General features: G+C 43.0%; 1 protein-coding gene across 1 annotated transcript in view; it reads right to left on the reverse strand.

Moving 5' to 3' along the window:
* Positions 1–11,727: 11,727 nt before the first annotated feature.
* CHSY3 (chondroitin sulfate synthase 3) overlaps positions 11,728–17,861 on the reverse strand; it is a 151,571-nt gene continuing 145,437 nt past the window's right edge. The window contains exon 3 of the mRNA XM_413966.8: positions 11,728–17,320. Coding sequence (XP_413966.4) covers positions 15,755–17,320 — 1,566 coding nt within the window. The 3' untranslated portion in view covers positions 11,728–15,754. The remainder of the gene's footprint in view (positions 17,321–17,861) is intronic.

The raw sequence follows: 17,861 nt of genomic DNA on the forward strand, positions 1-17,861 counted from the left end.
GACAACCCCTCCCCTCACCAGATGGCACTGCTGGGGCCGGTGCTGCCCAGGTTATGCTTGGCCCTTTGAGCTATCAGGGCACACTGCTGACTCAGATTCAAAATGCCATCAACAAGAACCCACATAAACCATTCCAAAGGCCATTATCCAGCCTCCTGTCCCCCTGTCTGTGCAGATGTCCAGGGCTGCCCTGCCCCAGTTGCTGTATTTGGTAATTGCTCGTATTGTATTTCACACATTTTTTACTGCTTAGCCCTCTAATTTTTCAAGACCTCTCTTTAACTATTTTCCACATTCCATGTAGTTAACTGTTCCTCCTAGTTTGTGTCATCTGTAAACGTACTTACTATGCACTTGAGTTCTGTATTTAGACCACCTGTAAAAACTGAAAAATTAGAAAGAACTCACCCTAAAATGGAAAATTCCTGTCTCATTTAATGCAGCAATGTCTGTAATAATACTACAATATCCGGTGTTACAATAAGAAGACCAGAGCATCCTAGGCACAAATAGAATAAGCTCTCAAGGACCTCATTCACAGTGAAATCACAATAAAGATTGTAGTGTCTTAAAAAAAGAACAGGAAAAAGTCATCGTTTTGAGTTAGGCCATCACTTCAGTTAACTTCAGCTTGCTGCTGAGAACAAGCTAAGCATGAAAGATCTATAGTTTTTGTATTACTCCAGATGCTTCCATCCCATGTCCCTGCATGTACAAGTAGAATGCAAACCAAGGCTGAACACCATCAGGTATAACGGAAACGTAAGTTCTATTTTATAGTATTGCATTCCAGTCTCTAAAATAACAAAGACACATAAAAATTCTGGATTTACATGATTCAGAAACATCCAGCCATCCATGAAACACAGGACAGTGGGATCGAGTAATCGAGTATACGCTCAGCAAATTTGCTGATGACACCAAACTTAAGTGTTGCAGTTGATACAGCAGAAGGAATGGATGCCATCTAAATGACTTGGACAAGCTTGAGAAGTGGATCCACACGAACCTGATGAAGTTCAACAAGTCTAAAAGCTAAGTGTTGCACTTAGACTGGGGTAGTTCCAGCTATGTGTACAGACTAGGAGAAGAAAACATTAAGAGCAGCCCTGCAGAGAAGAACTTGTAGTTCCAGTGGATGAAAAGCTGGATATGGCCCAGAAGTGTGTGCTTGCAGCCCAGAAGGTCAACAGTACCCTGGGCTGCATTATATGAGGGGTGGCCAGAAAGGTGAAGGAAGTGATTGAACCCCCTGCTCTGCCTTTGTAAGACCGCACCTGGAGTATTCCATCCAGCACAAGAAAGTCATGGAGCTGTTGGAAGAGATCCAGAAGAGGTTCCCAAAGGTGATCAGGGGCTGAAGTACCTCTCCTACAAAGACAGGCTGAGTAAGCTGGTTTTGTCCAGTCTGTAGAAGAGAAGGCTCGGGGAGACCTCATTGCAGCCTTTCGGGAGCTTAAAAGCAGGAAGGAGACCAACTTTTTACATCATGTGATAGTTACAGGATAAGGGGAGGATGGTTTTAAACAGGGCAAATTTAGATTAGTTCTCTGGGGAAAATTTTTCACTCAGAGGGTGGTCAGTCACTAGAATAAGTTGTCCAGAGAACAACAATCCTGGCTGTTTATTTACCAGGACTATGGGAAGGTATTTGGCATCTAGATTAGCTAGCATACTTCCATGTTAGGAATTTCTTCAGGGACCCCATGACATTTCTGGAGTCTTATTTTTGAAGAGTTGTCTTTAATGGGCTTGCATAGAAGTTGTGGTGGCTGATGCATTGACCATCTCAGCATGGAGTTAGTATAACACATTACAGTCCCTCTGAATCTGAGAATCAGTCTCTCACATGTTCAGATAAGTCTAGCAAGTCTTGATTGTTATATGAAGCTGAATGTCAAACCCTTAATCACTCAATATTGTGGCTAGACATGGAAGACTTGGGAAGGAAATTACCACAGGACCACTTAGCCAGAGTCACTTATCTTCTAAACAGTACCATAAAAGAAACAAAACCCAGTAGGTCGCAGGATGCAGTAGATCTTCTGATCTCTGCCTTCATTGTCAAGTTCTGCCCTAAGGCTATACAAAGGATAAACTAGAAAGGATACTTTAATTTATATTCAAAGTAAATATAAAAAGCAAGCATCTGTTAAATACTTAGTTATCTAAAACATAGCATATAAAAGTACTGTTTATATCATCTTCTTCATGTATGTGATGCCTTACATTTTAATATACATTGCTTTGTATCAAAAATTAAGTGGATCTGCTAAATCTGCTTCTAGGATACTAAGTAAAAGACTTGAAGGAAAAAAAAAAGAGAGAGAGAGAGATTAAGAAAATTCTCAGGATTACACTCATTTTCCGAAGAATTGAAAAGCTTTTCCATTTTGTTGCTTTGCAGGGATTCCATTACAAAGATTATGAAGACTGTAGAGGGGTATTGCCTTTTTAGAAGGGATAGACTCAGTAGGAAGTGTGGAGGAGCTGCCCTCTATGTTCAAGACTGTGTAGACTGTGAGGAGTTTCCTCTGAGAAAAGGTGAGGAGCAGGTTGAGAACCTCTGGGTTAGAATTAGGGAAAGGACTAATAAAGGGCACCTGGTGCCAGAGGTTTACCACAGGCCACCTGATGAAGAGAAGTCTGCTGATGAGACCTTCTTCCTTTAGCTGCAGGAGGCATTGTGCTTGCAGGTACTCTTCCTGATGGGGGATTTCAGCCACTCAGATATCTGCATGGTGAGCTGCAAGAGATCCAGGAATCTCCTGGCATGCATGAATAATAACTTTCTGGTGCAAGTACCTAATTTAGTGAAGAGGTGAAGCACTGTTGGATCTGGTGCTCACTGGTGCAGAGGACATCATTAAAGGCATTAAGTTTGGAGGTGTAGGCTGCAGCAACCATGCCCTGGTTGAATCTGTGATCTCAAAGAATGTGGGCCTGACAAAGAGTGGAGTCTGGACCCTGAACTTTGAGAGGGTGAACTTCAGGCTGTTCAAGGAATTGTTGGATGAGATGGCTACTCTTAAGGATGCCTTTCTGAGAGAGCAAGAGCTCTCCATCCCTCTGAATAAGAAAGTGAGCAGGGGAGGCAGGAAACGAGCATGGCTTGCCAAGGACATAATGGTCAGACTGAGGGAAAAGAAGGAATTGTACTGGCTGTGGAAACAAGGGTGTGACACCTGGGGAGAATACAGGGATGCTGTTTGGGTTTGCAGAGATGGGATTAGGAAAGCCAAGGTGCAGACAGAACTCAACTTGGTGAGGGATGTTAAAAACAAGAAGGGATTCTATAGGTACACTGGCTAGAAAAGGCAGGCCAAAGAGAGTGTACCTCCTTTGGTAAACAAGAAAGGAGAACTGGCTACAACAGATGTGGAAAAAGCTGAGGTACTAAATGAGTTTTATTGCTATGGTCTTCACTGGAAGCTAGAATTCCTGTATTTGTCCCGAAAGCTCTCATCGCTGGGTCTCTAGGTGTGAACAGGGGCAATGAATCCCTTCCCACCCCCACTCTAAGGACAGAGAAAGTCCAAGACTGCCTCATGAGCCTGAATGTACACAAGTCTATGGGGCTGGATGACATGCATCCCAGGATGCTGAAGGAACTGGCTGATGTGATTGCTGAGCCGTCCTGTCACATTTGAAAAGTTATGTCTGTTGGGTGAAGTCCCTGGGGTCTGGAAAAAAGGAAACATCAATCCCATTTACAAGAAAGTGAGGAAGGGGGACAAGGAACTACAGGCTGGTGAGCCTCACCTCTGCCTGGGAACTGATGGAACAGATCTTCCTGGATGACATGTTAAGGCACATGAAGAATGAGCAGGAGATCCAAGACAGCCAGCATGGCTTTACCAAGGAAAAGTCGTGCCTAACACACCTGGTGGCCTTCTATGATGGAGTAATAATATCAGTGGACAAAGGGAAGATTGCCAGTGTCATCTACCTGGACTTGGGCAAGGTCTTTGACATGGTCTCCTACCACATTCTTATCTCTAAATTGGAGAGATAGGGATTTGAGAAGTGGACTACTTAGTCGATAAGGAATTGGTTGAAAGGCCATAGACAGAGGGTTGTGTTGAATGGCATAATGTCCAGGTAAAGGACAATGCTCTTCAATATCTTCATCAGTGACATCGATGATGGGCTTGAGTGTACCCTCAGCAAGTTTGCCGATGACACCAAGCTGAGTGGTGTGACTGACGCCTTAAAAGGAAAGGATGTCATTCAGAGGGACCACAACAAACTCGAAAGGTGCGCCTGTGTAAACCTAAAGAGGCTTAACACAGCAAAGTGCAAGGTTTTGCACTTGGGCCAGTGCAACCCAAATACTTATACAGGCTGAGAGAAGAACTCCTTGAGAGTAACCCTGTGGAGAATGACCTGGGGAGTCCTGATGGATGAAAAACTGAACATGAGCCAGCAGTGCGCTCTTGCAGCTCAAAAGGCAAATGGTATTCTGGGCTCCATCAGAAGAGGAGTGGCCAGCAGGGACAGGGAGGTGACTGTACCACTCTACTCTGCCCTCATGAGGCTCCATCTGGAGCACTGCGTCCAGGTCTGGGGCCCCAGTAAAGCAAAGATGTGGAGCTGTTAATGAGCGTCCAGAAGAAGACCAGGAAGATGATCAGAGAGCTGCAGCAGCTGCCCTATGAAGACAGGCTGAAACTTGTTCAGCTTGGAGAAGAGAAGGCTGTGAGGAGACCTCATTGCAGCCTTCCAGTATTTAAAAGGGGATTACAAATAGGAGGGGAATCAACTTTTTAAAAGGGTAGGCACTGATAGGACAAAGGGGAACTGTTTTAAGCTCATGGAGCGGTGGCTTAGGTTGGATGTCAGGGGGAACTTCTTTACAGAGGGAGTGGTGAGGAGCTGGAACAGGCTGCCTAGAAATGCTGTGGATACTCAGTCCCTGGAGGTGTTCAAGACCAGATTGAATAGGACCTTGGGCAAACTACTCTAGTGCCAGATCTGGAGGTTGGTGGCCCTGCCTGTGGCAGGGTGATTGGAACTTGATGATCCTTGGTGTCTCTTTCAACCCAAGCCATTCTTTGATTCTATTAAGGTGACCAAAGAAAGGAAAAAATATATATATATTCAGAACTGTTTTAAATTATAGTGACAAATATTTTTCATATAGGCAAATGGAAACAATTTGAAGCAGGACTGGAAACTCATTCAACACAATAGTCTAGTTCAGCAGATTTTCATGGCAGTGACCTCACAAAACCATAACAGAAATAACATATTAACTGTTCAAATTGTTCCACTACTGTACTGTACTGTCTCCCACAGTATGGTAGGTCTTCAAGTGCATGCTTCAGCCCCACTGAGTGGACAGCTACCCTTCATGCCCTTCCTTCATTCACCAAGACTTGATCACCAAGGTTAGCTGCTTCGGAGCTGTCCCAGCCAGAACATCAGCGACTGATTGTGAGGTACAGTTGGGCTTCAGTCGGTTCCTTCATCCAGGGAACCCGAGATAACAGAGCAGCTCTTGTGAGAGCAGCTGATGTAGTGTGGGCGTTGCTAAGGCAACTGTTCTCCATCCACACCCCCCTGCCTAGAAAAAGCCTCAGGGTGGGCAGCGACCGGTAGTTGTCCATTAGGAACAGAGGGGAGGAATGTGTGTGAATTATGTGAGCTGTTCAAATGCAGAGAGATCGTAAGCTGCCCATTCACGTGATTACATAGTGAGGAGGTTTGTTATCTCACTATGCAGTGAGTGATAAGTGTGGGGCACCTGTTAACGGCCTGGTAATGGGGCGAGGGCAGTGCCAGCACTACTGGCAGCGGGGCAGAGCTGATCAGTTGCACCCCATTAAGGCTACTCTAATAGTGCTAGTAAGTTTGCTAGTTTGCCATGGCTGCACCCCAGTGGAAGGCTATTGCCAGGAGGAAGGTGGAGACTCAGTCTGAGGTCCCACGCATACATAAAAGGAGGACTGCGGCCAAGAAGAATGTGGAGACCCAGGCTGTGGTCCCAAAACAACATGATAGTGCAAAGGAGTCTGGCTGCAGTACCAGTGCCTGGCCTTTACAGTGCTAGGTGATGGAGGCAGCACTTGTGTTAGATGCAACCAGCTAAATTACTTACTCAGCCTTGTGGCTGACTTGAAGGAGGAGGTAGAGAGACTAAGGAGCATTAAGGAGTGTGAGAGAGAGATTGATTGGTGGTGCCAGTCCCTATCAGCCCTGAGATCTAGGCAGCCAGTTGACGCTCCACATGGAATGTCACCCCCTGCCACCTTGCTAACGGGTAACAGAGGACTGGCAGGCAGACAGTGTTCCTGCCACAGTGAACCACCTGTTCTCTCCTCTCCCCTAACAACAACAGTGAAGAAGTGGGGGGCGTGGGGCAATAGCAAAAGGTCCCTGCTTGGCAATGCAGGCGCACCTGCCCAGAGATTCCTCTGCCTCCCCAGCTGACCCTGCGGAACAGGTGCAGGGCTCTGCAGGGACAACTGGACATTGGTGGTGATGATGGTTCTCCCGACTTGGAGGTGTCACCGAAGTCTAGCTGGATCACACTTAACATTAAAACATTTTCAGCAAAGGAAAAAAATGGTGGGTCATTGTCATTGGTGACTCTCTGCTGATGGGAGCAGAAGGACCAATATGTAGACCAGACCCTCTACACAGGGAGGTCTGTTGCCTCCTGGGAGCCCAGGTCAAAGATGTAAGGAAGAAACTTCCTTCCATTGTTGGCCCTCAGATTACTATCCCCTACTGTTTTTTTCGGGTAGGCAGCAATGATATAGGAAGAACCTCCCTAAGGACTAGGAAAAAGGACTTCGGAGCCTTGGGGCAACAGGTCAAGGGCTCGGGAGCACAAGTCATGTTCTCCTCTATCCCTTCAGTTACAGAGAATGATGAGGGAGTAAACATGATGGGCCAATGGATTAATACCTGTCCACAAGCCTGGCATGCCCAGCAGGGGTTTGGGTTTTTTGACCTCTGCTTGATTTACACAAGACCAGGCCTGATGGCAACAAATAGGAGTACCTTATCCCACCGGTGGAAAAGGATCTTACAATGGGATTTGGAAAGGTTCATTAATAGAGCTTTAAACGACTTACAAAGGGGGTTAGGGGTGGAACTATGGTCACTAGAACAGAGCCTGTATGTAACGTGTCAGTGTTTGTGGGAGGGGGATGTGCTAGTAAGATCCCACAGTCTTGTGCCAAGGTGAAGGAGGAGAACCACTCACCTTTTTGTAGGAAGAATACAAGGGTTGGTGTGAGGTTGGTGACTACAGAAAGACCTGAGTATGGTCAGGAGGGTATTAGGGCTACTGCTACTCAAAAGGAGGACCATCTCAGGTGCTTTTACACTAATGGACACAGCATGGGTAATAAACAGAAGGATTTGGAAGCCATTGTGAGGTCGGAAAGCTATGATGTAGTCGCTATCACAGAAACATGGTGGAATGACTCAGCTGGAGTGCTGTGATGTATGGCAACTGACTTTTCAATAGAGATAGGCAAGGCAGGAAAGGTGGTGGTGTTGCCCTCTATGTTAAGAAAGAATGTGAATGTATGGAAATTAATGATGGTTATGATAGAGTTGAGAGCTAATGGGTCAGAATAAAAGCGAAGGCCAACTGACATTATCATGGGATTCTGATACAGGCCACCCAACAAGGATGAAGAGGTGGTCAAGACATTTCATAGTCAGTTGGGTGAAGTCTCAAGGTCTCTGCCCCTTGTTCTTGTGGGGGACTTCAACTTCCCAGACATCTGTTGGATTTATAATACAGCAGACAGGGAATAGTCCCAGAGGTTCCTAGATTGTGTGGGAGATAACATTCTGACACAGCTGGTGAAGGAGCCAACAAGAGGATGCAAAACCTGGACTTGCTGTTTGATAACAGAGAAGGTCCTGTGGGGGTTGTAAAAGTTGGAGGCTGTCTGGGGCATAGTGATCATGAGATGCTGGATTTCTTGGTTCTTGTTGAACCATAGAGGGGAGTTAACAGAACTGCCACTTTGGACTTCTGGAGGGCAGACTTTGACCTCTTTAGGACCATGGTTGAGAGGGTTCCTTGACAGCTAGTTTTGGAGGGCATGGGAGCCCAGGAAGGCTGGGAATACTTTAAGAAGTTATTTAAAACATGCAGGAGCTGACCATCCCCAAGTCATGAAAGACAAGGCAACAGGCAAGGAGGCAGGACTGGTTGAACAGAGACCTTTTGCTCAAACCAAGGAAAAAAAGGAAAGTTTATGGTCTCTGGAAGAGTGGGCAAGCCACTTATGACGATTACAAGTACATAGTGAAACTGTGCAGGAAGAAAATTAGAAAAGCCAAAGCCCAGCTAGAACTGAACTTGGCCACTAAGGTCAAGAACAACAATAAATATGTCTATAATTGCATCAACAGTAAGAAGAGGGCTAGGGTGAATCTCCATCCCTTGTTGGACACCGAGAACAACTTGGTGACCAAGGATCAGGATAAGGCTGAAGTACTTAATGTCTTCTTTGCTTCAGTCTTTAATAGTAAGACTAGTTACTCCCTGGGCACACAGCCCCTTATGCTGATAGATTAGGATGGGGAACAGGATAGGTACTGCATAATCCATGATGACATGGTTTTGGACCTGCTCTGAAATCTGGATGCTCATGAGTCCATGGGGCCAAATGGATTGCACCCTAGAGTGCTGGTGGAGTTGGCGGATGTGGTTGCAAAGACACTCTCCATCATCCTTTGACAGTCCTGGCTAACCGAGGGTGTCCTGGTGGACTGGAGACTGGCAAATGTGATGAGTATGTTCAAAAAGGGCTGGAAAGATGATCCTGATAGCTACAGACCTATCAGTCTCACCTCAGTGCCAGGAAAGGTTATGGAATGGATAATCTGAGGAGCCGTCATGGACCAATTAAAGGTCAACCAGGGGATCAGACCCAGTCAACATGGGTTTATGAAAAGTAGATCCTGTTTGACAAAGCTGATTTCCTTCTATGACAAGGTGACCCGCTTAATGGATGAAGGTAAGGCTGTCAGTGTGGCCTACCTGGACTTCAGTAAAGTCTTTGACACTGTCCCCCACAAAATCCTCATGGAGAATCTGGCTGCCCACGGTTTGGATGAGCATAAACTCTGCTGGGTGAAACACTGGCTGGATGCCTGGGCCCGAAGAGTTGTGGTCAGTGGAGTTAAATCCAGTTGGCAGACAGTCACAAGGGGTGTCCCCCAGGGCTTGGTACTGGGGCCACTTCTATTTAACATCTTTATGAACGATCTTGATGAGGGGATTGAGTGCACCCTCAGTAAGTTTGCAGACAACACCAACCTGGGAGGGAGTGTTGATTTGCCAATGGATAGAAAGGCACTACAGAGGGATCTGGATAGACTGGATTGATGGGCCAAGGTAAACTGTATGAGTTTCAATAGGGCTAACCTATTAGTTAATTAATTAATTAATTAGTTAATAGGTAATTAGTCTATTATAACCTACCAGGCAACCCTACAGGCTTGGGGAGGAGTGGCTGGAAAGCTGCCTGATGAAAAGAGGGGCCTTGCTGATGGACAGTCGGCTGAATATGAACCAGCAGTGTGCCCAGGTGTCCAAGAAGGCCAATGGCATCCTGGCTTATATCAGGAATGGTGTGGTGAGCAGGACTAGGGAAGTATTCCTGTCACTGTACTCGGCATTGGTGAGGCCTCACCTCGAGTACTGTGTTCAGTTTTGGGTACATCAATACAGAAAGGACATTGAGATGCTGGAGCAGGTCCAAAGAAAGGGAACAAGACTTGTGAAGGGCTTGGAGAATATGCCCTATGAGGAGAGACTGATGGAACTGGGGCTATTTAGTCTGGGGAAGAGGAGGCTAAGGGAAGATCTTATCACTCTCTTCCAGTACCTAAAAGGTGATTACAGCAAGAGTGGGGTTGGTCTCTTCTCACTAGTGACAGGTGACAGGATGAGGGGAAATGGCCTCAAGTTGTGCCAGGGGAGGTTTAGGTTGGATATTAGGAAACACTTTTTTACAGAAAGGGTTGTTCAGCACTGGAATAGGCTCCCCAGGGAGGTGGTTGAGTCACCATCCCTGGATGTGTTTAAAAACTATTTGGATGTGGTCCTCAGGGACATGATTTAGGGTAGGGTTGTTAGAGTTAAGGTAGTATGGTTAGGTTGTGGTTGGACTTGATGATCTTGAAGGTTTTTTTTCAAACCGAGCAATTCTATGATTCTAAGAGTCCTGACAGGAAATAGGGAATTTGAGAGGGACCATATTCCTCCTTCCACAGGAAAACGGATGTTCTGAATAAAAACATGTAACTACTGTAGCAATATACATTGCAAAGGGGAAGACACAAAGAAAGGAAAAAACAAGAAGGGGATGATTACTTATGTTAAACCAACTCATTAAACAAGTGAATAAATGCCAGAAGAGGATTACAGAAAATTATTCTATATCTCTTTTTAAAATTGGAGTAGAAAAACAAACAGTCCTCCATTCACTAACTTAAAAATTCTTAGTTTTGTGCAATAATTTTTACTGACTTCAAGGTGCTGGAAAATACAGGATGTAGACAATAAGTAGGCTCTGTTTGTTTCTTGAAGTTGGCTTTCTTCTTTGGAGCAAAATACCCTGTGTGGAAAAGTATGTGTTAACTAATTACTACACTAAAATATATTTAAACCACTTTTCTGCTCTATTCATAATCATCTGTTATTTTTCCTGGCAATCTCCACATTTCCTTAGGATCTACAGCGCACTCCTAACCCACTTTACCATCACTGCAACTTTTTTCAAGAGCACTGTGGCACTGTTGACCACACAGTGGTTTAAGGCTCCAAAAGGCACTTCTGTATACATCCTTCTAGCCTTTGGTGAGTGCACAAGGCATCCCTCTCTGTAACTCTTTCTGGCACAGAGCCTTTGGTATCTTTTCCCCATGTCTCCACAATGTAGTAGGTATTCAAGTGCATGGTTAAGCCCCACTAGCCCCACTGAGTGGATGGACTACTGTTTTTGCCCTTCCTTTCCTTCAGCAAGATCCCTGACAGGAAGTAGGGAATTTCAGAGGGATCACATTCCTCTTTCCACAGGAAAATGGAGGTTCTGTGCATAACACCATGCCACCCTATCCCAATAAAACTTCACTTTGACTTCCTCCATTCACTCATCCCAAGCCCTGATAAAAATTGTACTTCTGCTTCCCAAAAGCATCCAGCAGCAGCAACCAGCTCTTCTATGCTGCCTTGGGTTGCCTACTTGCAGCTCCAAGGAGACATGTCAAGCAGTGCCGGTAGCAGTCAGGAAGTGCCTCGGATAGAAGATGGAGACTCCCAAAGCCAAGCACCTCACTCTCCAAGATCTCTGCCTTTCTCCAGGTTAAGAAAAAGTATAGTCTGATGGAAACACTCTCAAATTAAGTACTGTGAACTGGACACCATGTCAAGATTGGGCTAAGTCATGTGTTGCTAAGATTCTGAGATCATTTTAAAAATGGCAGTGTCTAAAAGCCCAAGTGCAAACAGTATGCAAGCTCCTTCCCAGCAGTGAAAACAGGGAACATATTTTCAGGGTAAGGAGGTTTTGGAAAAACTTGTCATTTTGCTCTATTGTGAATCCATTTACACATTTACAAAGGGACAATGTACATTTAGAAATTTCATTTTACAATTGAGATTGTGATTCAGACTAGACAAAAACGAACAGTTAGCAGAGGCATTCTCATTTTAATCTATACATCCATAGTATTACTCTAACACTTTTGTGCTTTTTTTTTTTTCTCTTTAATATGATCTCTTTAGAAAGCATTTATTCCTTAAACAAACTAACACAAGTTCTCAAGTTATCTCAGGATAGTTATTTCAAAAGTCAATGCAATCATTCATAATAAACATTTATAATGCTTTTTTGTTTGTTTGTTTGTTTGTTTGTTTGTTTGTTTTAACAAAGTCATTCATCATATAAACAAATGAACCAATCAGACACTACATAAATATTCATACTGGTAAATACTAACTTTTTGCTTAGGACCTGATCCTGCAAGTCCTCTGTATATGTCTTAATCCCCAAAGAATGACTTTATTTTCTTGTTCTGTTCTACTATTTTACTTTGAGCTGAGCAAATATTTTCTAAGTTAAAAAATCAAAATAAGCACCAGATTATACCTCAGCAGATAGTGACTTCTTACACGTTTGTAATCATTATTTCCATTATTTTCACTCATGTTTTCATTCATGTGCATGAAGTGTGTAAGGAAACTTGGAGCAAAACCACAGAAGCATGCAGAGCCTCAAAAAAGTATCTTCCTTTGAACAGGAAAGGATGTAGCAGGATCAAATGTACCCTCAGCAGTTCGCTGATGATATCAAGCTGAGTGGTGCAGTTGACACAATGGAAAGAAGGGACATCACCCAAAGGGACCTGGACAGGCTCAAAAAGTGGGCACATCTGATGAGGTTCAATAATGCCAAGTGCAAGGTGTTGCACTTCAGTCAGGGCAATCCCAGATACATGTACAGACTCCCTGAGAGCAACACTGTGGAGAAGGCCTTACAGGTCCTGGTAGATGGGAAGCTGGACATGAGCCATCAGTGTGCTCATGCAGATTTGAAGTTCCAAGTATCCTGGACTGCATCAACAGGGGTGTGACAGCAGGGAGAGAGAGGTGACTGTTCCCCTCTGCTCTGCCCTTGTGAGGCCCCATCTGGAGCACTACATATCAGGTCTGGGATCCCCAGTACACAAGGGAAGAAGAGTTGGAGCAGGTCCAGAGGAGGCCACAAAGATGCACAGACGGAGCACCTCTTTTATGAAGATGTGAGAGGGCTGGGCTTGTCCAGCATGAAGAAAAGAAGGCTCCAGGGACACCTAATTGCAGTCTTTCAGTGCTTGAAGGGAGCTTACAAGCAGGAGTGGGACCAACTTTTTACACAGTCTGGTAGTGATAGAACAAGGGGCAATGGCTTTAAACTAAACGAGGGGAGATTTAGATCAGATGTTAGGAAGAAATTTTTTACTTGGAGGGCAGTGAGTCTCTGACGCAGGCTGCCCAGAGAAGCTGTGAATGCCCCATCCTTGGAGGTGCTCAAGGCCAGGCTGGATGAGGCACTGTGCAGCCTGAACTGGTGGCTAGCAATACTACCCGTGGCAGAGGGGTTGGAACTAGGTGATCTTTTAAGGTCTCTTTCACCTTAAGCTACTCTATGATTCTATGAAATAATCACAAACATTTATCAGCAGGAATTCACTTTCCTGTTCCTTGCTCTTGGCTTTCTAATTGAACTAAGCAAGAGCTTTGCACTCATGCAGATTCAAGGAGAAGTCTGTGAGAATTCCTTCAAAACTAACACTTTCATTTTCTAATAATTCTATTTTCTCCAGACATTTGAGCTACTGATACTGAGCTAGGAAGAAAAGAATTTCCAGAAGAATGACAAGCAAGAAGCTCTCCTCTGGGAGGAGAGCAGACATGCATAAGTTACTTTCTATCTGCTGTCATCTACCACAATTACTACCATTTCTGAGGCAAAGGACCTGGCCTTTTTTAAAGCATATAAAAAGGCTATGGCCAGCCCTTTAAGACTGAGTTTACCCATTCCCATTCAGGGATGTCTTTTTCCTTGCACAGTAAATCCAGAACAAGCCACTCACAGATAAGAGACATTAACTAACCTATGCACCCTCCTGGTGTCTTATGAAATTTTATCAGGATATCTTCACACAAATAGACTTGCCAGTGAATTCCAACCCCTTGATTGTTGTTGTTTGAAAGGAAACACAGAGGAGGTAGTGGGAGGGGGTGTCACTATGAAAAATGTATTTAAGCATATGCAAACTTCAACAATTGCTTAGTTTTTGTTTGTTTGTGTGTTTGTTTGTTTGTTTTTCCTCCAGTTGTCATGGTTTTATGATGTTTGGTTATCAGTATTCCACATCATAACATCATGTAGTGCACTTGGACTTGGACAGAGTCAATGCTGTCCTGGAAGAGAAGAATTACTACATCCCCCAGAGGACTGTTCCCTGTTCTGTTAACATTTCTACTCAGGGGGAAAAGATAAAAGGCCTTCGTAGGTCACCTGACAGCCCTTTCAATTGTCTGACTCGTCTCTGTTCCGGGTGCCATCTCATCACAGCACAGTAAGGCCTTTGGCTTTCAGACACTCTCTCTCATTTAATTTGATTTTTTAGTTTCAATTCTAATTCTAATATATTATATTGTATTATGGTCCCTGTGTCCCCTCGCCCTGCTAGTCACAGAACAACACCAAACCAGCCCATAAATCGCTGACACCAATCCAATTTGAAATACAGTTTGAAATTTAGGGTACTGAGATTAGATGTACCCTCTGTATTTAAGTTTGGCTGAAGGCTCATGGTTTCTTGGACATCTTTGAACTCTTACCACAGTATAATATGAAATGTTCCAAGCATGTGGTAAAAATAACTGTAACATATTCACTGCCTGAAATGAAAAAAAGGAATGTCTTTTGAAATGATTCTCTATCATTCTCTATTTTATCTATCTATACATAGATAGATAGATAGATACATATACGTATACATATATGTATATGTATATATAGGGACATACACACACACACCACACACACATGCACATTTGTAGATCCCCATATAAACATTTCTTTAAAATACAAAAAGTTGGTTTCATTATTTCTTAAATTGGTATCATTTTAAATACTTTACTCCATAAATCAGTAATATGACATTAGGATGTCCAGAGAGATAGATTTTAACACAGTCTTATAACCTCCACTAATATAAATATATTGGCAAGGAATTTTGACCAGCAATTATAAATTTTGAAACTTAAATAATTATTCTACAATTATTTTAACAAAAAATTGTTTCTGAGTACCAATATTCACAGAAAACATAAAAAAAGCTTTAACTTCTAATGCTCTCTATCTAGTGCAGCTTTATGAAAGGCATGTAAAAGAAAATTATATATTAGAGATTTATTCTAAAAAGAGAAACACCAACTTATATTATGTGTTTCAAAAAAGACTATTGTTTGTCCGCACTTTATCATAAATAACCATGATATGTCATAGCTTCTTGCCTGCAAATGAAGGACATTGGTTCACAAATCTCCTAAAGTGTACATGAAGATTTGAATAAATTCTGTTCTTTGAGAAAATAAAGTTCATTTACACTTAGAGCGAACAACAATGAGGAGTTTGTTATTCTAATAAGACGTTTAAGGTAACTTGGTAGCCAGTACCAGTTGCATTTGCAAGTAACTCCTCAGTTTTCCTTTCTTTTTAAAAATAAAGGTACAATCATAGTTATTCGCTTACTTTAAAAACTCTACCAAGATGAAGAAAAGTAGTGTTTATACATATAAGTCCTCATATAAATTATAAAACTCAAGTTTATGTAACAAAGTTCCATCCCCAGAAGAAGCATAAAGCACTTTTGTGGTACCTTCACTATTAAGTATTTGTATCACATCAAGTCTGAGAAATACAACAAAGATGATACTGTATCCTAAAGCAAAAAAGAATATTCTTCTGATGTAGTCTCTTGTGATGGATGTGCTCCATGAGGTCATGTGATTGCCATGATTTGATTGATTTTCAAATAAAAGAAATCTGAAAGAGTTCATCTAATCCATTCAGTAGGTATAAGAAACATCAGTGAACAGCAGACTCATCTTGTCTGATGTCTTTGGAAGACAAAGAGAAGGGAGTTTAAAAATACAATATCAAAATAAAATAATTTGATTAATGAGGTAAACTCCCCTTAAAAGGCCAAATGGGTTGAGATGTCAGGAGACGGTTTGATTGTATCTGACACCCAAACGTTTCTCTAGCCAGAGTTCAGCAAGCTGCATGGTTGAAGCAAATGTACTTGCTTTGGATCCTAAGCACATTTTGTATTGTTTTGGATCTAAACTGGGGTCACAACGAACTGGGTGAAAAATATGAACAACTCCTACTTCCTGACTTCTAAAAGCCTTCAAGCCTGATGTTATCACTTTAGTATAGAGGTCTACATCCTCAAGACCCCAGCCTTGAATTGAGGTATCAAATCCACCAGCAGTAAGTAGATCACTTTTGTAAATACAGGTGATTCCAAATCCATACTCCCTCCAAAATCCAGTTCTTTTTGTGAAAATAAAACTACTGTCAGCTGGAGGGTTGCCTCCATATACTACTTTTGGATCATACTGGCTGAATATGATAGGGTAGTAAACCTGTTCTCCCTGAATAGTGTTTTCTCTGCATCTCTGTAGGAAGTCTGGTGTGAATATCAGATCAACATCACAGAACAGTAGCAAAGTGCCATTGTCAAATTGGGATGAAGCCATTTCAAGACCTAAACCTCTGGAAAACTTTCCTGTCATAGGAACCAGGGTCATATCTGCCTTAGGATACTTAATGCTATATTCTTTCATCAGATCTATGTGTTTAATAGAGTCCTGTCCTAACTCGGAACTGAAGAGAATTATTGCCAACTTTACATTCTGTCTGGGAATCAGGCAAGTCTTCTCAAAGTTTTCCATAAATCTTGAAAAAATGTCAAATCTTCCTATAAGAGGGACAAGAATATGTATTTTCTTGTCACTGTGTCCCACAATGTCTTTGGTGCCTTGAAATGATGAAGAAAAAATCTTGAAAGAATTTGAAGGAAAAGAGAAAGATTGTGTGTCGGTATTGGTATCCTCCAGCAGGCTTCTTACATCTAGTTCTTCTGCTTCTCTAAAGAAGGGTTTGCTGAATAGTTGCTGAAGGAAAGCATGACGTCTCACTGGAACCGTAACTTTCCTTCCTTTGTGCCTTTTGTACAAGAGTAGTAAATCCAGGATGTACTCCACCCCATGCATAGGGTCCACCCTGCGGTATCCATATTGTATTTCCTTGAAATCAATCAGCCTTCCTCTAGATCTAGAGTTCTCATTTATCATTTCCATGACTTGCATAACGGTGTCATCTAGTGCAGCCCGCAGGACACTGCTCACGCTCTGCCGGGGTGGTTGACTCTCTACCATTGAGTAAAGAAATTTTCCTGTCAGGAATTCCCACTCAATGACTTCAGATCTTTCACGTGGCTGGAAATGATTGAAAGATGGTATCACTCCCAGTTGCTGATCTTCCTTCGTTACTTTGCTGTTACTGAGCTTGCTCATGAGGGCACATTCCCTATGGAGAAGAATGGTCCGATAGCGCAGTTCAGAAATTTTGCGACTCAGTATGTAATTGTGCAGCCTGTATTGGTAGGCTGGCCTTTTGTTTGGATGAAGTGTTATAGCTGTGTGAATTTTGCTGTTGTGAAGGTCTTGAATATAACCCATGCGGTTGTGTTCATAGTTCTCATGGAACAATTGCTGCATCTAGAAAGCAGAGGGAAAAAGAAAAACATTAACTAACTGACACTGCTTCTTCCTACAAAATGATCTACAGTACAGTTCTTTTACAGTACCAATGATCTACATTGGTACTGTAGATCATCAGATATTCTGACAGATCATAGCTGTCTTTAAGCACAGAATTTTGAAGTTTTCAATAGAGACTACTGGTTTTGATTGATTTTGGTCTTAATTACAGTAAAGCCACAGTAAGTAACTAAATCTAAGTAAACAAAAGGGCAGATATTTTGGGATCATCTTTACTTCATTTTCATCATGACAATGATAGGGCAAGGGGGAATGGCTTTAAAGTAAAAGAAGGCAGATTTAGGTTAGATGTGAGGAAGGAATTTTTCACTCAGACTGTGGTGAGGCACTGGCACAGATTGCCCAGAGAAGCTGGGGATGTCCAGCTTCTGGAACACCTGGAGGTGTTCAAGGTCAGGCTGGGTGGGTCCTTGGGCAGCCTATCTAATGGGTGGCAGCTCTGCCTATGGCAGGAGAATGAAAGTGGACAGCCTTTAAA

This window comes from Gallus gallus, chromosome Z, assembly GCF_016699485.2.
Source record: "Gallus gallus isolate bGalGal1 chromosome Z, bGalGal1.mat.broiler.GRCg7b, whole genome shotgun sequence".
Lineage (NCBI taxonomy): Eukaryota > Metazoa > Chordata > Aves > Galliformes > Phasianidae > Gallus > Gallus gallus.